The 27,780-nt window shown below is 37.5% G+C and overlaps 1 protein-coding gene across 3 annotated transcripts in view; it reads right to left on the bottom strand.

Moving 5' to 3' along the window:
• The window catches only part of LOC110463379 (protein SMG7-like), a 57,213-nt gene extending 29,651 nt beyond the window's left edge, over positions 1-27,562 (bottom strand). Inside the window, exons 1-16 of one of the 3 annotated variants that reach the window (XM_021517914.1) lie at positions 27,505-27,555; positions 24,832-24,863; positions 23,945-24,062; positions 23,178-23,238; positions 21,777-21,848; positions 20,774-20,852; positions 20,242-20,334; positions 18,621-18,692; positions 17,446-17,477; positions 16,764-16,885; positions 11,490-11,572; positions 8,904-9,140; positions 7,396-7,543; positions 5,341-5,423; positions 4,538-4,604; positions 3,279-3,392 (exon numbers count right to left, since the gene is read on the bottom strand). In XM_021517914.1, the coding sequence (XP_021373589.1) occupies positions 3,279-3,392; positions 4,538-4,604; positions 5,341-5,423; positions 7,396-7,543; positions 8,904-9,140; positions 11,490-11,572; positions 16,764-16,885; positions 17,446-17,477; positions 18,621-18,692; positions 20,242-20,334; positions 20,774-20,852; positions 21,777-21,848; positions 23,178-23,238; positions 23,945-24,062; positions 24,832-24,863; positions 27,505-27,545 (1,454 nt within the window). In that variant the 5' untranslated portion in view covers positions 27,546-27,555. Of the gene's footprint in view, positions 1-3,278; positions 3,393-4,537; positions 4,605-5,340; positions 5,424-7,395; positions 7,544-8,903; positions 9,141-11,489; positions 11,573-16,763; positions 16,918-17,445; positions 17,478-18,620; positions 18,693-20,241; positions 20,335-20,773; positions 20,853-21,776; positions 21,849-23,177; positions 23,239-23,944; positions 24,063-24,831; positions 24,864-27,476 lie in introns of all 3 variants that reach the window. The other 2 variants (XM_021517915.1, XM_021517913.1) reach the window with 2 other exon arrangements.
• Positions 27,563-27,780: the final 218 nt, after the last annotated feature.

The raw sequence follows: 27,780 nt of genomic DNA, 5'->3' as shown, positions 1-27,780 counted from the left end.
TTTCATGGTAATTAACCTTGTTGTGAAGTTTGAAGTTAATCCGTTAATAATTACTCGAGATATCGAGCGGACACTGTTTCGGCAAGTCCATAAAGGGGCATAACTCCACAAATTATGGACGAATAATGGCGGTTATCGAACTTGTCCAAGCTTTTATGGTAATTAACCTTGTTGTGAAGTTTGAAGTTAATCCGTTAATAATTACTCGAGATATCGAGCGGACACTGTTTCGGCAAGTCCATAAAGGGGCATAACTCCACAAATTATGGTCGGATAATGGCGGTTATCGAACTTGTCCNTAAAAATAAAAAATGCATTCTCAAAAATTGAATCTGAACAGGGTGATTTTATTTTTCTATACTTTTTCACAATTACTGATTTTTTACTATGTGTTTCTATGACCCATTATCACAGATGCATGTTATCAGTTTAAGATGTTGCTTCCCTCATAGATACATATATTTTTTTTTATCAATTATTAACAGTTCAGACAGGAGCTGTGTCAGCGGATATGTTTGTTTGTTTGTTTGTTTGTCTATGTTTAACGGCCCATCGACGGCTGTGGTCATTTAGGGCCATGGTGATTTATTTATTGATTCTATTTTTTAACAAACATTTAACAGCGGATATGTAGTGTTATTAAAAAATACCTGATCAATTAAAGTTTGTATAGAGTTTAATTAATTAAAGTATACCATCAATAAGGCCAGAGAGTCCAATAAATCACATTAATTGACAAATAAACACAGCTGTTTACATGGTAAAATCAATAGGCTGACGACTGACACATCAAGATAACTAAAACCAGTCTATGGAACCACAACGGTAACACACCTAAGCTTTTTATATAGAGATCAAAATGAATGCTTTTGTTGTATCTTGATCGTGAATTCAAAGCATCAACTCTTTATGTGTGCTGCAAATCATGATATTCATACTTGTCAGAAACATTTAAACTTCAACAACATGACAAATGTATTGTCTTGATTAAGGAGAGTCATTTGGCATACCAATTAATCAATTTGATAAGGTCAATCAAAGACCTTCAAACTGTACTTGAGCAGCAGCAGAAACACTAATCAGGGCAATGAGAATATAATTCATACAAACTTTAATTGGTTATAATTTGAATGTCTGCTCTTAAGAAATATGTTTTTCATCCAATCCCATGAGGCAATGATCATCTCATAATTACAACATGTCTTTACTCACAGCAATTGTCCACCCTAATCAACTTATTGGTTTTCAATGAAAACAACATACAGAGACAAAATGCAGCCTGCATTGGATTCACATCTCAGAACATATTCCTTACTACATTGGATTCACATCTCGGAGACATACTCCTACCTACACTGGATTCACATCTCGGAGACATAATGCTACCTACACTGGATTCAAATCTCAGAGACATACTGCTACCTACACTGGATTCACATCTCAGAGACATACTCCTACCTACACTGGATTCAAATCTCAGAGACATACTCCTACCTACACTGGATTCACATCTCAGAGACATACTGCTACCTACACTGGATTCAAATCTCAGAGACATACTCCTACCTACACTGGATTCACATCTCAGAGACATAATGCAGCCTACACTGGATTCGCATCTCAGAGACATAATGCAGCCTACACTGGATTCACATCTCAGAGACATAATGCAGCCTACACTAGATTCGCATCTCAGAGACATAATGCAGCCTACACTGGATTTATATCTTAGGCACATATTATAACCTACACTGGATTCACATATCAGAAACACCCTGCAACCTACATTGGATTCACATTTCAAGAGTTATACTTATACCTACACTGGAATCACATCTCAGAGATATAATGTAGCCTACACTGGATTCAAATCTAAGAGACATATTATTATCTACATTGGATTCTAACCTCAGACACATATTATTACCTACACTGAATTAACATCTGAGAAACATAATGCAGCCTACACTGGATTCACATCTTAGAATTATACTCCTACCTACACTGGATACACATCTAAGAGACATATTATTATCTACATTGGATTCTAACCTCAGACACATATTATTACCTACACTGAATTAACATCTCAGAGACATAATGCAGCCTACACTGGATTCACATCACAGAATTATACTTATACCTACATTATATTTTTACATCTCAGAGACATACTCTTACCTTCACTAGATTCACACCTCAGACACATATTATTACCTACCCTGGATTCACACCTCAGAGACATACTGCAGCCTACACTGGATTCACATCACAGAATTATACTCCTACCTACACTGGATACACATCTAAGAGACATACTGCAACCTAAACTGGATTCACATCTCAGTAACATATTATTACCTACACTGGATTTACATCTCAGAGAAGACATGATGCAGCCTATACTGGATTCACATCTCAGAGACATACTGCTACCTACACTGGATTGACATCTCAGAGACATACTCCTACCTACATTGGATTGACATCTCAGAGACATAATGCTACCTACACTTGGTTCACATCTCAGAGACATAATGCAACCTACACTGGATTCACATCTCGGAGACATACTCCTACCTACACTGGATTCACATCTCAGAGACATAATGCTACCTACACTGGATTGACATCTCAGAGACATACTATTACTACCTACTCTGGATTGACATCTCAGAGACATACTACTACTACCTACACTGGATTGACATCTCAGAGACATACTACTACTACCTACACTGGATTCACATCTCAGAGACATAATGCTACCTGCACTGGATTCCCATCTCAGAGACATAATGCACCCTACACTGGATTGACATCTCAGAGACATAATGCTACCTACACTGGATTCACATCTCAGAGACATACTCCTACCTACATTGGATTCACATCTCAGAGACATAATGCTACCTTCACTGGATTCCCATCTCAGAGACATAATGCAACCTACACTGGATTGACATCTCAGAGACATACTACTACTACCTACACTGGATTGACATCTCAGAGACATAATGCAACCTACACTGGATTGACATCTCAGAGACATAATGCTACCTACACTGGATTGACATCTCAGAGACATACTACTACTAGCTACACAGACACACAGACGTCATGTACACACCATCCTATATATATTAATTTATATAAATATTGTTATAAATGCCATGTTTTGTTCAGCACCTTAGAGTAAGTTTACAAATTATAACGGGCTCTATATAAATGTTTATTATTACACTGGATTCACATCCCAGAGATATAATGCAGCCTACCCTGGGTATTCCTCAGCTATCCAGTGTCCATGGGCAAGCAGTCGGCGACAGCGCAGCTGTGACTCCACTTCTGATGGCAGGCCTTCACTCGGCACCCGACTGAAGCTAAACCCACTACAATAAACATCAGCTAACTGTTACAAGTTATATAAGTCAAGGTTTGCATACACATAACTATCATTATGAAAAAACTATCCAGAAAGTATTTCAATACTCTTGCTTACTGAATCAAATATCTATTATATGATAAAAGCCTTAAAAATACTTCAAAAAGAATCACATGTACACCTGCTTGTAATAGCCATCTGACAGGAAAGCCATCTTCATAGTCAGGTTGCCTCAATATAGTGAGATTCAACAGAAATATGAACAACTGGGAACTTGTCACCTTCCTTTGTTGACAGGATTTTGCTATTAAACAAGAGGCCCAATTGGCCTGCATCGCTCACCTAGTATTAATCTCACACTTGTAATCTTAAAAATGGACTAAAATACAGCTACAGGCAGAATATAGGTGTTTGATTCATAAGAACCTATTAAAAGATTGAAACATATGACGCCTGCGACCTTGAATGTCCAACAAGGACATTAGGTTGAGTTTATAGTCTTCCAACCCAAGCATGATTCTAGTAAAATATCATTAACCTGGACCTTTTGGTTATACAGCATATTAATGGCCAAATATCATCATCCTTGGCCTTTTGCTTATTGAGAAGATGTCGTTCAAAGGTTTTGAACATATTTGACCCCTGTGACCTTGAATATATGTCAAGGTCATTCATTTGAACAAACTTGGTAGTCCTTCATCCCAGCATGTTACTGGCCAAATATCATTATCCAAGGCATCTTGGTTATTCAGAAGAGGTTGTTCAAAGGTTTTAAACATATTTGACCACTGTGACCTTGAATATAAGTCAAGGTCATTCATTTGAACATACTTGGTAGCCCTTCATCCCAGCATGCTACTGGCCCAAAATCAGTACCCTGGGCCTTTTTGGTTATTGAAAAGAAGTTGTTTGAAAGTTTTGATACATTTGACCCATGTGACCTTAAAAGTGGGTCAAGGTCATTCATTTGAATAAATTTAGTAGCCCTTAATCCCAGCATGCTACAGTCCCAATATCAGTACCCTTGGCCTTTTGGTTATTGAGAAGAAGTTGTTTAAAGTAAAATATTGACGCCAGACGGCGGACATCGGACGATGCATGATATTGGCTATAGGTAAGAAATGAAACATTCAAATGGTCTTAAAAACATGCCTGTGAGCCTTCTCAAGTGGCTGAAAACATCGCAGTTCTGCATCCTCTGTCAGGGGTAAATCCTCATCTGATAAAAAAGGAAATTATTTTGAAGAATCGATTTTTCACATCTACAGTTTTGTAGTTTCACAACACCAAGTTCATTTTCACAACACCAGTTAAGTTTTTACTACACTGGTTTTTCGTCTTCACAAAGTCATTTGAGGTTTTATTACACTAATTTAGTTTATTATTTTAAAATGTATCAAAATTTATAAATTTATCCTTTGAATTACATATTCCAAAATACTTGAATTTTATCACAATAGTGATGCTATGCTTCATTATGGAATACTTTTATTGAAATATTAATTCAATTACTTTTGTACTTATTTTATGAAATCTCTATAAAATTACCAAAACTTGTAAGATTGGTTATCTGGTATGTTTGGAGAGTACACTGAAGAAAGGTTGACAGGGGATCTATGGCTTTGAGCCCTATGAGAGGATTTATTCCTGTAACAAGTCCATGAGACACAGGACATACAGATTGATGTTCTGTCAGAGGGACAAAGACTTCTATGGTCAGGAGGATAAAATAATATCTCTGAAAATGTCATGCTAGTATCTGGAATGGAACCACAACAGTCTGTAGAAGACCAACGACTTAATAGTAGACAAATATGTGATCACTAAATAGTTTCGGCCTTATTTTAGAGTCATTTTTAACTAATGGTTTGTTTGTTTGGGTTTTTGGTGTTTTTTTCAAAACTTTGGTTTGATGTTCATATGTATAGTTGAAATGAGTTGAGTAGTCTACTCACACTTGCCAATGTCAAGCTTGCCCTCCTTGGGAGCAGATGATGGTCGGATGTTGTTCAGGACTTTACACAAATTCACCCACAGACTGGAAATCAAACACAAATATTCAAATCAATTGTGATCAAAACAAATCTGCTTAAAAAAACCACTTCATCCATTTTATTTTTTATTTTTCAATGATGTGGCAACTGTTACAATGTATCTCTCCAACTTACCAATCGTTTTAATTTCCCAGAAGTAACTACCAGACAAGCACTGGAATAATTCGACCAATGACCCATTTACCAGAAAATCATATGTAACACACCATCTATTTGGTCAAAATACATCTACAGTATAACCCCGATATACCGCCACCTTCCGTTCAAAGACATTTTGGTGGAACAACGGGTGGCGATACATCAAGGTTATACTGTATATAAGACATTTCATAAAATAATATTCTGTCACTTGTTTTGGCTCAAGTGGACATTATCCCCAGTCTGACCTCGTTGGACAATGGAACAGAAGGAGATGGGGTATTTATAAACAACCCTCTTAACAGGTCTGATAGGTAGTGGACTATTTGTAAACAACCCTGTTAACAGGTCTGATAGGTAGCGGACTATTTATAAACAACCCTGTTAACAGGTCTGCTAGGTAGTGGACTATTTATAAACCAATGCTGTTAACAGGTCTGATAGGTAGTGGACTATTTAGAAACAACCCTGTTAACAGGTCTGATAGGTAGTGGACTATTCATAAACAACTCTCTTAACAGGTCTGATATGTAGTGGACTATTTATAAACAACCCTCTTAACGGGTCTGATAGGTAGTGGACTATTTATAAACACCCCTGTTAACAGGTCTGATAGGTAGTGGACTATTTATAATCAAACCTGTTAACAGGTCTGATAGGTAGTGGACTATTTACAAACAACCCTGTTAACAGGTCTGATAGGTAGTGGGCTATTTATAAACAACCCTGTTAACAGGTCTGCTAGGTAGTGGACTATTTATAAACCAATGCTGTTAACAGGTCTGATAGGTAGTGGACTATTTAGAAACAACCCTGTTAACAGGTCTGATAGGTAGCGGACTATTTATAAACCAATGCTGTTAACAGGTCTGATAGGTATTGGACTATTTATAAACAACCCTGTTAACAGGACTGATAGGTAGTGGACTATTTATAAACAACCCCGTTAACAGGTCTGATAGGTAGTGGACTATTTAGAAACAACCCTGTTAACAGGTCTGATAGGTAGTGGGCTATTTATAAACAACCCTGTTAACAGGTCTGCTAGGTAGTGGACTATTTATAAACCAATGCTGTTAACAGGTCTGATAGGTATTGGACTATTTATAAACAACCCTGTTAACAGGACTGATAGGTAGTGGACTATTTATAAACAACCCAGTTAACAGGTCTGATAGGTAGTGGACTATTTATAAGCAACCCTGTTAACAGGTCTGATAGGTAGTGGGCTATTTATAAACAACCCTGTTAACAGGTCTGATAGGAAGTGGACTATTTATAAACAACCCTGTTAACAGGACTGATAGCTAGGGGACTATTTATAAACAACCCTGTTAACAGGTCTGCTAGGTAGTGGACTATTTATAAACCAATGCTGTTAACAGGTCTGATAGGTAGTGGACTATTTATAGACAACCCTGTTAACAGGTCTGATAGGTAGTGGGCTATTTATAAACAACCCTGTTAACAGGTCTGATATGTAGTGGACTATTCATAAACAACTCTCTTAACAGGTCTGATATGTAGTGGACTATTTATAAACAACCCTCTTAATAGGTCTGATAGGTAGTGGACTATTTATAAACGACCCTGTTAACAGGTCTGATAGGTAGTGGACTATTTATAAGCAACCCTGTTAACAGGTCTGATAGGTAGTGGCCTATTTATAAACAACCCTGTTAACAGGTCTGATCGGTAGTGGACTATTTATAAACCAATGCTGTTAACAGGTCTGATAGGTAGTGGACTATTCATAAACCAATGCTGTGATGATAAATTGATAAACCTTGTGTAATTGAGACTTCTATAAAGTTTTACCTTGAGGTCTTCAGGATAGGATTGTGGAGGTGTTCGGGGTTGAGTTTGAACCAATCTAACAAAAGTTTTACAGCAGGCAGAGTGAAGAAATCACGCAACTTTTGTTCTTGTTTTGGGGTGTACTGTAGCAGCACATCAAGCACAAGTACTGAAATATAATCGTAACACATGTTTACACCCAGAAACCACAATATCCAACAGTAGTTACCTGGTAGTAACCCTAACAGATATCTCTGTAGGACCCTGCAGGTAAACTTAATTACCACATATCTAGGTAATACCAAAGTAATGTAGTGATGTCTGATATCTCAGTATTGCTCAGGTGATTTTCATCACCATGAGTATGTAGGTATTTCATGGCTAAATCAACTAATCAGTGTGCACTTCATATTAAACAAAAAAGGTTTTTAAGATGTAGGGAACGTAAGGTTGATGACAATATTTCATACAAATGCCTTCAAAGGTTTTAAGATTTTAATGCAACAGATTTTGTTTGCTTTGGCATCTCCAACAAACCTGATGAATTCTTAATGTTCCACTAGTATGTAATTAAACTTTCATTAGTTTGGTTGGCACATTAAAGCACTACACATCAGGGAAGATCACTCGTGATAGTCCAACACAGTAAAGCACTACACAGCAGGGAAGATCACTCGTGATAGTCCAACACAGTAAAACAGATAGACGACAATGAGTGTGATAGTCAAACACAGTAAAACAGATGGGGGGGAATGATTGTGATAGTCCAAAACAGTAAAACAGATAGAGGACAATGATTGTGATAGCCCAACACAGTAAAACAGAAAGACGACAATAGTCTAACACCGTAAAACAGATAGACGACACTGATTGTGATAGTCCAAGACAGTAAAACAAATAGACGACAATGAGTGTTATAGTCCAACACAGTAAAACACATAGACGACAATGATTGTCATAGTCCAACACAGTAAAGCAGATAGACGACAATGATCGTGATAGTCCAACACAGGAAAACAGATAGACGACAATAGTCTAACACAGTAAAACAGAAAGACGACAATGATTGTGATATTCCAACACAGTAAAACAGATGGGGGGGAATGATTGTGATAGTCCTACACAGTAAAACAGATAGCCGACAATGATTGTGATAGTCCAACACAGTAAAACAGATAGACGACAATGATTGTGATAGACTAACACAGTAAAACAGATAGACGACAATAGTCTAACACAGTAAAACAGATAGACGACAATGATTGTGATAGTCCAACACAGTAAAACAGATAGACGACAATGATTGTGATAGTCTAACACAGTAAAACAGATAGACGACAATGATTTTCTAACTATAGTCACACATTTTAATGACCAACTGTCTTAACAAAATAAACAAAATTGATAGTTCAAAGGTTCTTTTAAAAACATTCTTAAGTGTGGTTAGTAAGGAAACAACAGTAAGCGATTGTAATAGGTTAAATCATTGCAAGAAAAATGTGAGCCTTTCAGAGGACATCTACACATACTTGTGAATTTGAACATGAGTTGAAATGAAGTCTCTTCATCCACAGTCAAGCTTTCATATAGGTGTCCATTGCTGAGATCTTCAGAGTCCGACGACAACTGTCGCCTGGCATGCTGCATTGCGAAGATGTTGATGGCAATAATCTGCACTAGAATACCCGACGGAAAACTCTGTGACGTTACATGTGCTGGTAAGGCTGCCACTAGTTTTTCACTAAGCAGCTCTGCTCTCTGGAGTTCTGTGGAAACCAGTGTTTTAGTTAGTTAGTTTTGTGCTTTCTTATATATGAAGACTGGAAGGAGTACCATTTACCTATACATATGTATAAGACTGAGACACTACACATGTGTATGTTCAGTACCAACTAGCAGGGCGGCCAAGTACACAAGTACAGAATCTTGGCACTTCATAGGAGAGAAATTATAATCCACTGCGAATTTGCTCTGTTAATGATAGTATCATCAATTTCTTTTATTTGAAATAATAGGCCATTCACAACATTAAAACAACATAATAAACCCTTACATGCAAGTCATAAGATGTTCCAACACTATGTATTACATGCCAATCTGTGTTTAAACAAATTAACTGTGTATACACAACCAGAAGTAAGGCCTACACAGATTTATCATTGTAGGGTAGCAGTGTACAGTAGAGGGTTGTGGCCATGGGTGATATTTTTGTTAAATGGCTAACCCCTGTATAATGATATGTAAAAAAATTATAAAAATAAAACTGTACTAAAATTGGTATAAGCTTGATGAAGTGGGCTATGTGAGCTTCACATTTGTAAAAAAGAAGGAAGATTTTTTTGGTTCGAGAAAATTTTGGCCATAATCCGAAAGGGTGCGTACACATGAAAAGCTAGCTTTACAGGAGGTAAAATTTTGACAACAGCACACGACGCAAAATTGCAAAAAATCAATGCAACCAGGTGGGTAATCTTTAATTTCAGACAGAGCTTAGGAAAAAAATTACTAACTGCGGGGGTCAAATTTTGGGTTGAAAATAGCAATTTTTGGCATTTTTTGGTAATTTTTGATGTGGTAACCATGGTTTTCACACAAGTGACATACATAGAAAAAAGAGGTTTATACACTTCTCAGTACTTTATATGTATTGTAAATGTAATGCAGTTTACAAATATATATACATGTATACATGTGTTGTGTAGGGTAAATCCGCTGTGTTTACATTTCCTCGACATGTGCCTTGTTTATCAGAGTCGGGCCATTTCTACTGTATTCTGTTACCTAGATGATCATGTTATCAAGCTAGACATCAGCATCAACACTAAACAGTAACATTTCACTAGCAAACAGGAAAAAGGCAAGTGCCTGAGGTATAGAAATATTTCATTATTTTACTTCTCTGACACAGGTGATGACAAGACTTTTTACAATTTGACAGGTACCACTTAATAAGCACATGTTTTTAGACCTGGTTTCTTATCAAATCCAAACTGTATTTAGGTACTTCAGTACTCATTACAGCCTATTTTAAACTAAATATTCACAAGGCATTTGTGAAAAGTGTAAAACATCTGACGATATTTATGAACAACACACACTAATGTATAGAAGTAGACATTGATAGTGATTTAAAGTTTTACACTCATATATCAAATTTATGTAGAAAGGCTTCTATTCAATTGAGTGTGCTAAAAAGAATTGGAAACAACTGTACAAAAATGGGCAAAATCACTAATTTTAAATCCTTTATTTTATCAAATTTTAACTTTTGCCCTCTAGCTTGGCATTTTTGCAATAAAAGCAATAACTTGGAAGATGGTAAAAGCCCTGCGTTTTACAGAAAATGATTTTACCACTCCTTATTTAGTTGTAGTTCTTTCTTTATCTTCAAACTGGTCATCTAGCTGACTGGAATAAGTGTTATCATTTTTGTTTGCATGCTAAATCTGTTTGAACTCTGTGATATCCACTGTTTTTGTTCGCATGCTAAATCTGTTTGATCTCTGTGATTTCCACTGTTTTTGTTTGCATCCTAAATCTGTTTGAACTATGTGATATCCACTGTTTTTGTTTGCATGTTAAATCTGTTTGACCTCTATGATATCCACTGTTTTTTTTTGCATGCTAAATCTGTTTGACCTCTATGATATCCACTGTTTTTGTTTGCATGCTAAATCTGTTTGAACTCTGTGATATCCACTGTTTTGTCATTGAATGTTTGATTGTGTTGCTTATTCTTATTTTGTGTTCTCTTGTTCTCATTTAAAAATGACTACATTATTATTTTATATTTTGGTGTTATAGGGCTAGGTAGGTAGAGCCCAACCACCTGTCCTGTGACACCCCACACATATATCCTTTAATCTTTTAGTGCTGTATAACCTGTGTATATGGTTATATTAACATTTACCTTTCTTATATAACTTAAGTGTTTTTTATTTAGCTCACCTATATTTTATTCATGTAGGCTTATGTTTATTTTGCATGTTGTTTTTGGTTGTTTTAAATTATACCTATGTTTGTCGCAGAAATAGCTCTACCGAGCGAATGTTTGTATGTTTATGGTATGCGACGTTAAATAAATATTCTTGTATCTTGGAAGACTGATAACTTACCAACACACATGTGTATGAATGCCTGGAACTGGAGAAAGGCTGTGATCATCTCACTGACAGACAGCTTCCCTTTCAACTCACAACTGATGGGTGAACAAGATTAAACAAGTTACATAACATTGTGACAGAATTAATGTACAGGACAATCACTACCTCATCAATTAGTGTTTCAGTGTAACAAGATGGGAAACAAGCAAGGAGCAAGACCAGGATTGTAACATGTGGAAGACAGATGTATTGTACTATCTGGTCAGAGGACAATCACTACCTCATCAATAAGTGTTTCAGTGTAACAAGATGGGAAACAAGTAGTGAGCAACACCAGGATTGTAACATGTGAAGACAGATGTACTGTACTATCTGGTCAGAGGACAATCACTACCTCAACAAGCAAGGAGCAAGACCAGGATTGTAACATGTGTAAGACAGATGAACTGTACTTTCTGGTCACAGGACAATCACTTTCTCATCAATAAGTGTTTCAGTGTAACAAGATGTGAAACAAGCAAGGAGCAAGACCAGGATTACAAGTAGTGAGCAACACCATGATTGTAACATGTGAAGACAGATGTACTGTACTACCTGGTCACAGGACAATCACTCCCTCATCAATAAGTGTTTCAGTCTAACAAGATGGGAAACAAGTAGTGAGCAAGATGAGGATTGTAACATGTGGAAGACAGATGAACTGTACTATCTGGTCACAGGACAATCACTTCCTCATCAATAAGTGTTTCAGTGTAACAAGATGGGAAACAAGTAGGGAGCAATAACAGGATTGTAACAAGAGGAAGACAGATGTACTGTACTATCTGGACAGAGGACAATCACTACCTCATCAATTAGTGTTTCAGTGTAAAAAGATGGTAACCAAGTAGTGAGCAAGACCAGGATTGATGTGGAAGACAGATGTACTGTACTATCTGGACAGAGGACAATCACTACCTCATCAATAAGTGTTTCAGTGTAACAAGATGGGAAACAAGTCAGGAGCAAGACGAGGATTGTAACATGTGTAAGACAGATTTACTGTACTATCTGGTCACAGGACAAGCACTATCTCATCAATTAGTGTTTCAGTGTGACAAGATGGAAACAAGTAGTGAGTATCACCAGGCTTGTAACATGTGGAAGACAGATGTATTGTACTATCTGGTCAGAGGACAATCACTACCTCATCAATTAGGGTTTCAGTGTAACAAGATGGGAAACAAGTAATGAGCAAGACGAGGATTGTAACATGTGTAAGACAGATGTACTGTACTATCTGGGCACAGGACAATCACTATCTCATCAGTTAGTGTTTCAGTGTAACAAATAAGTGTTTCAGTGTAACAAGATGGGAAAAAAGACAGGAGCAAGACCAGGATTGTAACATGTGGAAGACATATTGACTGTACTATCTGGTCACAGGACAAGCACTATCTCATCAATTAGTGTTTCAGTGTCTATCTCATCAATTAATGTTTCAGTGTAACAAGATGGGAAACAAGTCAGGAGCAAGACCAGGATTGTAACATGTGGAAGACAGACGTACCGTACTATCTGGTCACAGGACAAACACTTCATCAATTAGTGTTTCAGTGCAAAAATATGGGATACAAGTAGTGAGCAAGTCGAGGATTGTAACATGTGTAAGACAGATTTACTGTACTATCTGGTCACAGGACAAGCACTATCTCATCAATTAGTGTTTCAGTGTAACAGGATGGGAAACAAGTAGTGAGTAACACCAAGATTGTAACATGTGGAAGACAGATGAACTGTACTTTCTGGTCACAGGACAATCACTTCCTCATCAACAAGTGTTTCAGTGTAACAAGATGGGAACCAAGTAGTGAGCAACACCAGGATTGTAACATGTGAAGACAGATGGACTGTACTATCTGGTCAGAGGACAATCACTACCTCATCAATTAGGGTTTCAGTGTAACAAGATGGGAAACAAGTGGTGAGCAAGACGAGGATTGTAACATGTGGAAGACAGACGTACCGTACTATCTGGTCACAGGACAATCGCTATCTCATCAATTAGTGTTTCAGTGTAACAAGATGGGAACCAAGTAGTGAGCAACACCAGGATTGTAACATCTGGAAGACAGATGTACTGTACTATCTGGTGACAGGACAATCACTATCTCATCAATAAGTGTTTCAGTGTAACAAGATGGGAACCAAGTAGTGAGCAACACCAGGATTGTAACATCTGGAAGACAGATGTACTGTACTATCTGGTCAGAGGACAATCACTACCTCATCAATAAGTGTTTCAGTGTAACAAGATGGGAAACAAGTAAGGAGCAAGACCAGGATTGTTACATGTGGAAGACAGATGTACTGTATTATCTGGTCACAGGACAATCACTATCTCATCAATTAGGGATTCAGTGTAAGAAGATGGGAAACAAGTAGTGAGTAACACCAGTATTGTAACATGTGGAAGACAGATGAACTGTACTTTCTGGTCACAGGACAATCACTTCCTCATCAATAAGTGTTTCAGTCTAACAAGATGGGAAACAAGTAGTGAGTATCACCAGGATTGTAACATGTGGAAGACAGACGTACCGTACTATCTGGTCACAGGACAATCGCTTCATCAATTAGTGTTTCAGTGCAAAAATATGGGAAACAAGTAGTGAGCAAGGCGAGGATTGTAACATGTGTAAGACAGATTTACTGTACTATCTGGTCACAGGACAATCCCTACCTCATCAATTAGTGTTTCAGTGTAACAAATAAGTGTTTCAGTGTAACAAGATGGGAACCAAGTAGTGAGCAACACCAGGATTGTAACATCTGGAAGACAGATGTACTGTACTATCTGGGCACAGGACAATCACTATCTCATCAGTTAGTGTTTCAGTGTAACAAATAAGTGTTTCAGTGTAACAAGATGGGAAAAAAGACAGGAGCAAGACCAGGATTGTAACATGTGGAAGACAGACGTACCGTACTATCTGGTCACAGGACAATCACTTTCTCATCAATAAGTGTTTCAGTGTAACAAGATGGGAACCAAGTAGTGAGCAACACCAGGATTGTAACATGTGAAGACAGATGGACTGTACTATCTGGTCAGAGGACAATCACTACCTCATCAATAAGTGTTTCAGTGTAACAAGATGGGAAAAAAGACAGGAGCAAGACCAGGATTGTAACATGTGGAAGACAGACGTACCGTACTATCTGGTCACAGGACAAACACTTCATCAATTAGTGTTTCAGTGCAAAAATATGGGAAACAAGTAGTGAGAGTGTTTCAGTGTAACAATATGGGAAACAAGTAAGGAGCAAGACGAGGATTGTAACATGTGGAAGACAGACGTACCGTACTATCTGGTCACAGGACAAACACTTCATCAATTAGTGTTTCAGTGCAAAAATATGGGAAACAAGTAGTGAGAGTGTTTCAGTGTAACAATATGGGAAACAAGTAAGGAGCAAGACGAGGATTGTAACATGTGGAAGACAGATTTACTGTACTATCTGGTCACAGGACAAGCACTATCTCATCAATTAGTGTTTCAGTGTAACAGGATGGGAAACAAGTAGTGAGTAACACCAGTATTGTAACATGTGGAAGACAGATGAACTGTACTAGCTGGTCACAGGACAATCACTATCTCATCAATAAGTGTTTCAGTGTAACAAGATGGGAAACAAGTCAGGAGCAAGACGAGGATTGTAACATGTGTAAGACAGATTTACTGTACTATCTGGTCACAGGACAATAACTATCTCATCAATTAGTGTTTCAGTGTGACAAGATGGAAACAAGTAGTGAGTATCACCAGGCTTGTAACATGTGGAAGACAGATGTACTGTATTATCTGGTCACAGGACAATCACTATCTCATCAATTAGTGTTTCAGTGTAACAAGATGGGAAACAAGTAGCTATAGTGAGCTAGACGAGGATTGTAACATGTGGAAGACAGATGTACCGTACTATCTGGTCACAGGACAATCACTTCATCAATTAGTGTTTCAGTGCAAAAATATGGGAAACAAGTAGTGAGCAAGACGAGGATTGTAACATGTGTAAGACAGATGTACTGTACTATCTGGTCACAGGACAATCACTACCTCATCAGTTGGTGTTTCAGTGTAAAAAGATGAGAAACAAGTAGTGAGTAAGACGAGGATTGTAACATGTGGAAGACAGATGTATTGTTTTATCTGGTCACAGGCAATCCACTCATTAAGCTACTGATTTTTGAATAAGGTAGATAACAGGATTGTAACATGTGGAAGACAGATGTACCGTACTATCTGGTCACAGTACAATCACTACCTCATCAGTTGGTGTTTCAGTGTAAAAAGATGGGAAACAAGTAGTGAGCAAGACCAGGATTGTAAATTGTGGAAGACAGATGTACTGTTCTATCTGGTCACAGGCAATCCACTCATTAAGCTACTGATTTTTGAATAAGGTAGCATGGTGCATATACTGTTGGGTTCTTTGTTACATACACCATTTTGTAATCTTTAACATCATATACACATATTTAGTCATTATGTATCATATATATCATCAAAAAAAATCATCTGGTTTCTAAAAGACAGGTTTGTGCAAAAAGTTCAGTTAAAAATCTACAGAACAACCCATAATGTCAGACTCAAGGATGGGTGTAAGCTTATTACAAGACAACACATAATGTCAGACTCTAGGATGGGTGTAAGCTTATTACAGGACAACACATAATGTCAGACTTAAGGATGGATGTAAGCTTATTACAGGACAGCACATAATGTCAGACTCAACCATGGGTGTAAGCTTATTACAAGACAACCCATAATGTCAGACTCAAGGCTGGTTGTTAGCTTATTACAGGACAACACACATAATGTCAGACTCAGGCATGGGGGTAAGCTTATTACAGGACACCACATAATGTCAGACTCAACCATGGGTGTAAGCTTATTACAAGACAACACATAATGTCAGACTCAAGGATGGGTGTAAGCTTATAACAGGACAACACATAATGTCAGACTTAAGGATGGATGTAAGCTTATTACAGGACAACACATAATGTCAGACTCAGGCATGGGTGTAAGCTTATTACAGGACAACACATAATGTCAGACTCAAGGATGGTTGTTAGCTTATTACAGGACAACCCATAATGTCAGACTTAAGGATGGATGTAAGCTTATTACAGGACAATGAATTAGCTTTTGTTGGTATTACCTGTTATAGGTTAGGTATGTGTGTGCTGATTACCAGGCATGGGCTTGTTGCTAGATAAATGGTATACAATAAACTTACGGATCTTTGGCCAGTTTGTTGTAAAGTTTCTCCAGGTTGGTTGCAGCCACAGGGAATGGGTGTCTCACCGCCAGACTGCGGATGTAGTAGAACACAGTGGAAAGCTTGTTCCCGTAGGCTGCCTCCACTATAGCCAGCTGGTTGTAGGGCTGGCCTATAAAGGTATCATAGAGAAACATTGACAAGTTTTACCTCCACTATAGCCAGCTGGTTGTAGGGCTGGCCTATAAAGGTATCATAGAGAAACATTGACAAGTTTTACCTCCACTATAGCCAGCTGGTTGTAGGGCTGGCCTATAAAGGTATCATAGAGAAACATTGACAAGTTTTACCTCCACTATAGCCAGCTGGTTGTAGGGCTGGCCTATAAAGGTATCATAGAGAAACATTGACAAGTTTTACCTCCACTATAGCCAGCTGGTTGTAGGGCTGGCCTATAAAGGTATCATAGAGAAACATTGACAAGTTTTACCTCCACTATAGCCAGCTGGTTGTAGGGCTGGCCTATAAAGGTATCATAGAGAAACATTGACAAGTTTTACCTCCACTATAGCCAGCTGGTTGTAGGGCTGGCCTATAAAGGTATCATAGAGAAACATTGACAAGTTTTACCTCCACTATAGCCAGCTGGTTGTAGGGCTGGCCTATAAAGGTATCATAGAGAAACATTGACAAGTTTTACCTCCACTATAGCCAGCTGGTTGTAGGGCTGGCCAATAAAGGTATCATAGAGAAACATTGACAAGTTTTACCTCCACTATAGCCAGCTGGTTGTAGGACTGGCCTATAAAGGTATCATAGAGAAACATTGACAAGTTTTACCTCCACTATAGCCAGCTGGTTGTAGGGCTGGCCTATAAAGGTATCATAGAGAGACATTGACAAGTTTTACCAGGCAAGCATAGAGTTTACAGCGAGTCTTCAATAAACCCACCTCTATATACATCTGGTAGTCAAATTTGTAAACTGTCCATTAACAAATAACACGGAGAAACAATGACATCAACATGTCCTTTTTATATACAACATTATCCCAAATATTACCAACTAGCATTTGGCTAGATATATCAACAAAAGGCCCACAGGGCTTTATCCTCCACCTGTTATTGCAAGATGCTCAAAAACAAATTTCACATCTGTGACCTTTCACATGGGTCAAGGTCAATTTTAGCAAGGAAGCTTACAGTATGGGCCAGTTATCATTACTCTACACCATTGGATCTTTGTTGAAGGGTTTCAATTTGTCTCACTTATTAATGTGGGTTTATCCTAGCCAGCTTCAGGCCAAACATCACTGCTCTAAGCCTTATGGACCTTTAGAAGAAGTTTACAGTTTTTAACATATTTGACTCTTGTGCCCTAGGAAGTGGAGAAAAGTAATATATTAAGGCAAACTTGATTCACACAAGCCAAGCTACAGGCCAAATAATGTAACACCAGATCTCGTGGATCTTCAAAAGAACTTGTTTAAATATTTTAATGCATTTGTCAACCAGTGGCCAAGAAAGCGGGCCATTGACGCGTATTGGAATAAACTGGATAGCCCTTCATCCGAGACAGTATAAGTTTTATATTACTAATCTAGACTTGCATATCTAAAGAAGAATCCATGTACATGTAAGTTTTTATAAATATCATCATTTCTTTTGGCTATTTTGACCTTAAGAAAAAGTTGTGAAAAGAAAAAGTTGACACTGATTGGAAAGTGGACCACTGCTCACAGGCACTTCATGTCAGATGCAGAGCTACAAATCTTGTGATCTTCAAACCAATAAATAATCTGTACATCTTTTTCTCATTTCACAAAATCATAATGTTAAGTATTAAACATACTTTGGCTGAAAGGTGCTGACTTACCATTAAAAGGTAGGAGGTTAGCAGCATGCCAGTAGTACGTCTGGGCCTGTTCTATCTGCTGTCGGTAACGAGCTGAAACACATAGGCATGTCAGTTTGTAAAACATCCACCTAGTATATAAATGTTCTGGACACACATGTGCACTAATAATAGATCTACAGAATAATGACTACAGTCACATAAAAAACCAATGTTTCTAGAGAAAAGTACCAGTCACCAATATCTATAGAGTAGTGTGCAACCCCTTCAAAGTAGTAACAAGCTATGATTTACAGAAGAGTGACCAGTTCAGCAGTGACCAGCCCCTAGAGTAATGACCAGTACCAACTGAATAATGACCAGCACCTAAAGTAGTTAAAGTAGTAACCAGTCATCACAGAATAATGACCAGTTCATATCAATGAAAAACAAATCAATATTTCTGCAAAGTAGTACACAGTCCCTGAAGAATAGTGACCAGTATCTAAATAATAATGACCAATAAAATACAACTGACCAGCCACTACAGAGGAGTGACTAGTTCCTATAGAACTAACCTGTCCCTACAGAGGGTGACTAGTTCCTTAAGAATTGTGACCAGTCACTACAGAGGAGTGACTAGTCCCTATAGAGGAATGACCAGTCCCTAGTGAGTGACCAGTTCATACAGAGGGGTGACAAGTCCACACAGAGGGGTAACCAGTCCATACAGAGGGGTGACCAGTCCATACAGAGTGACCAGTCAATACAGAGGGGTGACCAGTTCATACAGAGGGGTGACAAGTCTAACAGAGGAGTGACCAGTCCCTATAGTGGAATGACCAGTCCCTAATGAGGATTGACCAGTTCATACAGAGAGGTGACCAGTCCATACAGAGGGGTGACCAGTCCATACAGAGGGGTGACCAGTCCTACAGAGGGGTGACCAGTCCCTATAGAGGAATGACCAGTCCCTAGTGAGTGACCATTCCATACAGAGGAGTGACCAGGTCATTCAGAGGGGTGACTAGTTCATACAGAGGGATGACCAGTCCTACAGATGAGTGACCAGTCCCTATAGTGGAATGACCAGTCCCTAATGAGGATTGACCAGTTCACACAGAGGGGTGACCAGTCCATACAGAGGGGTAACCAGTTCACAGAGGGGTGACCAGTCCCCGCTAAGGAATGACCAGTCCCTATAGAGGAATGACCAGTCCCTAGTGAGGATTGCCAGTTCATACAGAGGGGTGACCAGTGCTTCAGAGGGGTGACCAGTCCCCACTAAGGAATGACCAGTCCCTATAGAGGAATGACCAGTCCCTATAGAGTAATGACCAGTCCCTTGTGAGGATTGACCAGTTCATACAGAGGGGTGACCAGTCCGTACAGAGGGATAACCAGTTCATACAGAGGGGTGACCAGTCCCTAGTGAGGATTGACCAGTTCATACAGAGGGGTGACCAGTTCATACAGAGGGGTGACCAGTCCCTACTGAGGAGTGACAAGTCCCTATAAAACTGACCAGTCCCTGCAGAGGCCAGGGTGACCAGTTTCTAAACAATTGTGACCAGCACCTGAAGAATAGTGTCCTGTATCTAAATACTAGTGACCTGTGACTACAGAAGTGACCAGTGCTTATAGAGGAGTGACCAATACTGACCAATGTCTCCTAGGTGGACCAGACAGTGTTGACATATATACAGGCAGGAACTTTTCTTAGGGGGTGTTATCTTCACCTTCATAGGAATTTTCTCTGTGGAGATGACAAAAATATAAAATGGTAAAATAAAATCCATAAAATAATTTTCCACTTGATTTAATCAATATTGAATATTATTGAATTTCCTTATTACTGTATTAAATTTGTCATTGCTCATATGAAAGTAGTAGCTTCCAAGGCTCAGTACATGATTATCAGGAGTAAATACAGGTCGCAGTACTGTATATACTTTGTTCTTGTTTAGGATGGTATTTTATAAATGAATCAATAGCTCAAATCATGATTATTGTAGAACTGTTCTTTGATGATAGAGGACTTAATAGTTTTATTGTAAATACTGATGGTTACAGTAAAACCTGCTACATTAACAATATTCGGTCTGTAACGACTGTTTTAACACATGTTATGTTCCTTTAAGTATTTTTTTCTTTTCAGTGTTTTAGATTACAATATTCACATCTAGCAAACATACCTTTCAAAATGCCAAAGCAGGAAGATTTTCTCCTGAAAGGGAGATCCAGTTTGAAGGTTGTACATATCAGCTGCAGCAACTGGAAAAAAGATAGGATACATCATATATCCCGTACATATAGCACAAACTTAGCTGCATTTTATCTCCTATACTTGTGCATATAGTAGAGGCTTGTCTGATGAAGAACCGCTATGATCTGTATCCATGTCCGTCACTAAATAATTCTGCTGTCTTACAGCAGATGATAATAAAAAACATTTTGACGTGTTTCAATTGTGACATCATAAACGTCATCTGATTGTGACGTTATGAAAGTACAGGTCACTGAGTGCACTCGTGTGGGATTAATAGAATCTCTCACCCCCAAGGGGGTGAGATAGGGGAATCTCAACCAGAGGGGGAAGATTCTTATGTTGCGAAACACGAGGCTTTGCCGAGAGTTTGGCAACTTAAGAATCTTTCACTGAGGGTTGAGATTCCCCTATCTCACCCACAAGGGGGTGAATGATTCTTTTTCTCTTACCCTGTTTTCCCAATGTGTATCATGTACACAATGTCTTGTTAACGTTACATGCTAAATTCAGGGTTGACGTGTCGTTGATGGATTGTTGACGTGACGTCATTGTATTGTTGAAGTGACGTCATACCATTGTTATGAATAGGGGAATCCCCCCGTCTCAACCCTAGGGTGAGGCAAGGAAATCTCACACTGGTAAAAGTGTTGATACACCTGACCAGGCTAAGAGAAACACATATCTGTCATAGGCAGAGATAGGAAAAAACACTAAGATTTCTGTCTTAAGAATGTAAGAAAAGCAATCGGTCATGATGTACTCATGTGGAATTTCTGAGACAGGGGTGTCTAACCTCTGTATAATGGGGCCTACAAGACAGGAACACTTATCTCATCAGAAGGGAAATGTTATTACATAGGTCCTATCATTGGAGAAGATAGCTCTCATCACATGGAGGGGGGACTCTCAAAGGATAGAAAACGACTCACCTGTAGGTAAAAGCCACTTGCTGTCTCCAAGAATAGGTTCAGCGTGGCCTGGGTCTCCCCTCGCTTGGGGTTCTGCAATGACAATGTTACATACTCATGGAACAAATAACATAAACAATTTATCATGTTTCTATATCAACGTTAACATTCCTTACTCAGATACTTTTGAAAGCCTACCATGATTTTAAGTAATTGTAAGTTCATTGTAACCCACATATAAACACCTCCATGTAATACCCTCATTTAATTTGCAATTTTGCTTACTGTTAGCATATTTCAATTAATGCTGCCACAAGTCTTCTAAAAAAATCCTTTATACATCTAGCTCAACATACAATTTTAAGCCAAAATCTGGTTGAATAAAAGGAGGCAGTGTAATGCGTTTTACTGCATTTAGGCTTTTTTATTGCAGTAGATAAACAAGATGAAATATTTCATCTCCATTTAGAGATCTATCCAGTCATGTATACAATGTGTCTCTCACATCAAGTTCTGTACACAATGGGACGACACTCATACTGATCTGGTTTCATAGGAAATGTGGTTCTCATATCTGGTTTTTTTGATAATATTTGACTCACATTTATATTTGTATAAACTATGACCTTCATATATTTAGTTTTGTGCAAATTGTAACTCTCATTATGTTTAAGGGTAACAGAGCCGACATTGGGTGTAGGTGGGTTGATCAGTGGGGGGCTTAGCTTTGAGTACGGAAATCAAAAGGTATGCAGGGCAATTACAGAACATAGGCACATATAAAGCAAACAGATATAATCACAACCTACTCGAATGTTACCAATAAGTGGGTTTTACAGTTTATTAGACCAGCTAGTTTTGCCTCTGAGGTTCAGGCTTCAGACCCTGATGAAGCCTCAACTTTAGAAGCAAAATTAGTCAGCCAAATAAAGTTTAAAACCCAATTATTGGTGACGCTTGAGTATATTGTGATTATATTTATTTTCTCATTATGTTTACAGCATAGATATATGATGAGGAGGCATGGTAGTCTAGTGGTAGGACGCCGGGCTCGTGACCAAAGGTTGCGGGTCTGAGTCATGGCACAGCACTGTGTTGTATCTTTGAGCAAGATACTTTCCTCCGCTTGTTCCAGTCTACTCAGCTGTAAATGAGTATGAGGTTGGGCAGTGCTAGAATTGTAGAATGCTAGCTAAAAATTGGAGACCGGCTGTATGCTCCCCAGGGAGTTGAGAAAGATATTGGCTGGTTGCAAAGGCCTTATAACCACGGATAATAATTTGTGAACCGATTTGAGACGACCTACGACCTAGGTAGTAGGTTGTGATAAAGCGGTATATAACAACCTTGAATTATTATTATTATTATAATATGATTAAGATAATGAAGTCCTCATACATTTACACCTGTATACAACCTTACCTGTTTGTCTTTAGTTTGGGACTGTAAACTGTTGATGTGATTTTTAAAAGCATGGTTCCACCTACAGGGCAAAAAAAGCATTGTCAAACACTTTGATCATAAAACAATCATAGATTGGAGTCAAAGAGTCATCTCTTAACTTATTGTTATACAGATTAAAGAATTTTCTGCTATATATATTGTAGGACATTAAAGGTAGTTTCATACAAAACACGAAATCTGAAATATTTACATCAGTAATTTAGTATAATCACAATATATTTGCACGTTCTGAAAATAGGAGAAAAGTGAAGGAGCAACCTGAAATAATGCATTACACAACCAGGAACAATTAAATCTTCTTACAGTCCGTCACGGTTAGTGAACAATTAAATCTACCTACAGTCCGTCACGGCTAGTGAACAATTTATAAACATAAACCATAAGTCCAATTGATTATCAGTGATTTTTTTGCTCAGTTTTACAGCTAAATACAGGCTGTTTCCCCTAGCTAAAAAGTGTCTTATTTTCCCAAAATGACCAAAACATGAGGAATATATTCCTAATTCTATAAAAGTAATGCTATATTTTTCCAATTCATAAAGGAACATGCTGTTGTAAAATTTAGTCCATGAGAACTTACATCACAGAGGAAAACCTGATGATTCAAAAAACACACTTACCCACTGACTTGACACATCTTTAACTGAGTCTGATATTCATCAGTCAAATATACAGAAAATCAAAGTAATCATCCTACTCTTTCAAATATGTGTTATTGTACTCACAGGTCTTGCTCTACTTTCTTATCAAGAGCATACTCCAAGTCCATCAACAGCAGTTTCTTGTACAGATCTTCCAATCTCTGTCTGGCCACCCATGTTTCTGATATACCCTTGTTTGAATCTAGTTGAGAACATAAATATATGTATACACAATAATATACAGGACAACCTGTCAATGTCAATTAGAGAGGGCACATTTACCATATCATTTCATATAAGAATGTATGACATTGTGTCAAGACCAGTCAGATAGGACAAATATCAATGTTGTTTAGAGGGGATTTAAATATAAATATAAAACTGTATTATATCAGTCAGGTAGGAAAAATATAGGACATTTTGTCATTATCAAATAATGAGGAAAATATGTAACATCATGTCAACCAGAAGAGACAAATATCCATCATTATACTAAGGTCAATAAGTGGAAACAAATACAGAACAATGATCAAGGTCAATAAAGGGGTCAACTATACAACTATCTGTCGAATCAATCAGATAGGAAAATATCGGACAGTGTGCCAAGGTCAATTGGAGGAGACAAATATACAATAAAGTGTCAAGGTCAAACAGAACTGGGGAAAATTAACTGTGAATTAATATGGTATACCTTATTACAGAAAACTGCAGACAGGGCTTGTATTGGGAAAAAGGTATCAATGAATATTGCCTTTATAGTGAATACAGATATCAAATTATATCTGCATGATTTTGGGTTCCCGTTTGTCATGGTTGGAAATGACATGGCATACAAGTGTACATGATATTGTCTTGACAATTATGCTGAATTTATAAATCATCACTCCTATTTTGAAAACCTTGGTCATTATCAATGCTGTCTGTTTAAACTCAAGCTTTAGGATTTCTGTGAGCAGTGTGTCTGTGCTTACCTGATACACTTGCTTTGAGCGCTTCTGCTTGTCTGAAACAGAATCAAACATTTTGTAAAAACAATTTTAATGTTACCAGTGGTACTTATATAAAAAGTTCTATAAAAATAGTGAACTGATTCAGCTGTGTTAACTTCATTAGTTATTTGTGTAGCATTTTTACCTACTCTCAGCTCTAGATCTACATATGGCTGAATAGATTTGGTGCAGTTAACTTATTTTTGAGAACACTGGAAATGACATTACATATAAAACACAAAGTTTCCTTTACATTAATACTGTTGCATTTCCCTTCACAAACATTTCAACACTGAGAAACATGTAAAATACAAGTTAATGAATGTAGATTTTATTTTGACTTGGCTTGTTACTGAAAACATTTCTAATTTACACAACATGTGCATTGATAACAATCAGATTATTCTACATCACATATATTAATGGAATTGAGCTATTTAAGATATTCCAAGAATCAAGTTAAACAATAGACTTTGGATTTTATTTTTTCCATTGTATTGAGGCAGATTTTAATTGTACATAGGATTACGGTCGCCTTAAAGCTTCTAGCTTTGAGCTAGAGGGATTTTCCATTTAGCTCAGTGGTAGAGTGTCCGACTAGGAACCTAGGGATCACGAGTTTGATTCCCAATAGAAGCACACTACTCTCTTTCCTGTTACAGTATATTTGGCATATTTTTTTTTAAATTACAATAATTTACTTCCAGATGAATAATCGAAGTTAATAATACAATGGTTTGGAAATCTCTCCCAAATTGAAAGGAAAGGTCACTTTGGAAGCCTCAGGAATGTTTCTTCGTTAATGCATTTGTCAAGCACAACATCAGTTATCAAAAGAAAAACAGATATTTCTTCCTAGTTTTCTCTCAACTCAATTCCTGGAAACATGTTTTTTTTAAGAATATCAACTGCTGTGAGACAATCTATGTACATATTCCTAGACTGATTTTAAAGGTATTTATTTAAAGGTAGCTGAGCCTTCAGTTGGTATAGTATATATAACTGTCTAAAGTTTTGGATATCCTTGCTTTGATCGGGAAAAGAATACACCGGCTGTTACCCACTACATGTATCGTAGGAGGCGACTAATGTGGGAACCCTTTGCAGTCGTTCGGGACATATAAATTTTTCACTTATAAATTACATTTCGCTCCAGTTTCATATAAAGTCCTGTATGACCTGTGTCACGACTTACCCGTGCTCGGGATCATTAGTGTTACCCTGATTGCTAGCGCTTAAGGGGATACCTACCAACATTCACCCGATTGACAGTGTGTTGTTACCTGATGAAACAATCTCATTATTACATACAGATCTAGAGGAGCTTATAAAATTCAACATTCATTTTCTTTCATTGATAGGTTGATTCCTTGTTTGATATCGTAATAATATGTTTTCAATTCGCTCTATTCTCCATTATTGACATTAAGAGACGAATAAGTTAACATTGATTCTAACAATGTTTTCAGCATTATATTTTTTCTATATTGAAATTAAATTTCATGAAAGTAAAAACGTTAAACACATAGAATGTTTTAGACATGCATGAGAATCAATTCATCAAATCCAGCAATATATTTTGAGTGATGTTATTATGTTGTGTATTTTTATTCATGTTTTATTAAAATCATGTAATGGTAAATGTATGACGGGAGAAGGCTATGATAAGTTGTAATAACTTTTATCCAATCGATTGTTTAAATTTATTTGACATTAAAATATGTTTAAAGAAAAAAGACAAGGGCATCTTCAGAAGAAGAAAAAAGACGAAAAATTCTGATACGACTTTTGACATGTCCCGAAACGACTTTTGTCTTGTTACCGAAACGACCTGACACCGAGGCAAGCACACCATCATACGCTATCTCCATACACACACACAAGCATGCATACACTTCACACATGGAGGCATGTCCTTAAATGACCTTAGCTGTTAATAGGATGTGGAAAAAATAAACAAAACCGAACTTTGGAAAGAAGCTGAATGCAATTAATTACACGCCGGCAGTGATTTGTATTTAAAATGACTGGAAAGGAAGTCTCATATTGATTAATGAATGCAATAATAGGAGACAATTTCAATCGATCACTGGCTGTGCAAGTCATAATTTCAATGATATCAAAAACACAAAAAAACATTACTCAGTGTCTATATATCAGCTTATTTTCCACGAACTTTTATCATGTGACATTTTCAAAAAACACCTTATATTTTTTAATTTTTATAATCTTTAGTAACAGCACTACAAGTGTTTGATGTAAATCGAGCAGTTGACGACTTTGAACAGTCATTCACATGTGATATCTGACATTAACTGGCTCTACGGAGTCGAGCGAGGGATCCAACTTGTCCATCTTACAAACGACACGGGATACATATAAATCGCTACAGTAAGCCAGTTTGAAGCACACTTACTAGCGCAATCTGTCAATGCATGTATATATATTACACATTTGATCATCATATTTTTGGTATGATAGTGCATGTGTTTGATGCAAAGTCATTGATATCATGCCGAGATCATCTAACATTGTCCCCGATAGAAGTTGTATTCCATATCCATGGGCTAAACTGTGTAAATAGTATGTTGAATGTACAGTTAAGTTTCTAGTCATTCTGAAACTACCTTAATACTTGCGCTGCTGAACTCATACTTTGCAGAAAAACTCGAAGTTTTGCAAGTCCCACGAAACATTGCTAGGTGGCCGCCATTTTGGGTTACAACAACCGAAACAACGGAAGAACGAAAAGTTACACTAATGCAAAACTGGAGAAAACCAAATTTTCCGGAATAAATATCATACGGACCATGTGAAAATAATTTCTTACATTAAGTGATTATGCTTTTATCACCAAGCTAGTTGTAGGTAATTGGCATTTGCATTTAGATATGGAAGAGAGTGGTATGTTGCCTATAGGTTCGAACTAGC

The sequence above is a fragment of the Mizuhopecten yessoensis genome, unplaced genomic scaffold, assembly GCF_002113885.1.
Source record: "Mizuhopecten yessoensis strain PY_sf001 unplaced genomic scaffold, ASM211388v2 scaffold10897, whole genome shotgun sequence".
Taxonomy (NCBI): Eukaryota; Metazoa; Mollusca; class Bivalvia; order Pectinida; family Pectinidae; genus Mizuhopecten; species Mizuhopecten yessoensis.
Note: the sequence above shows the minus strand (reverse complement) of the source record. Positions and strands in the feature narration are given on the sequence as shown.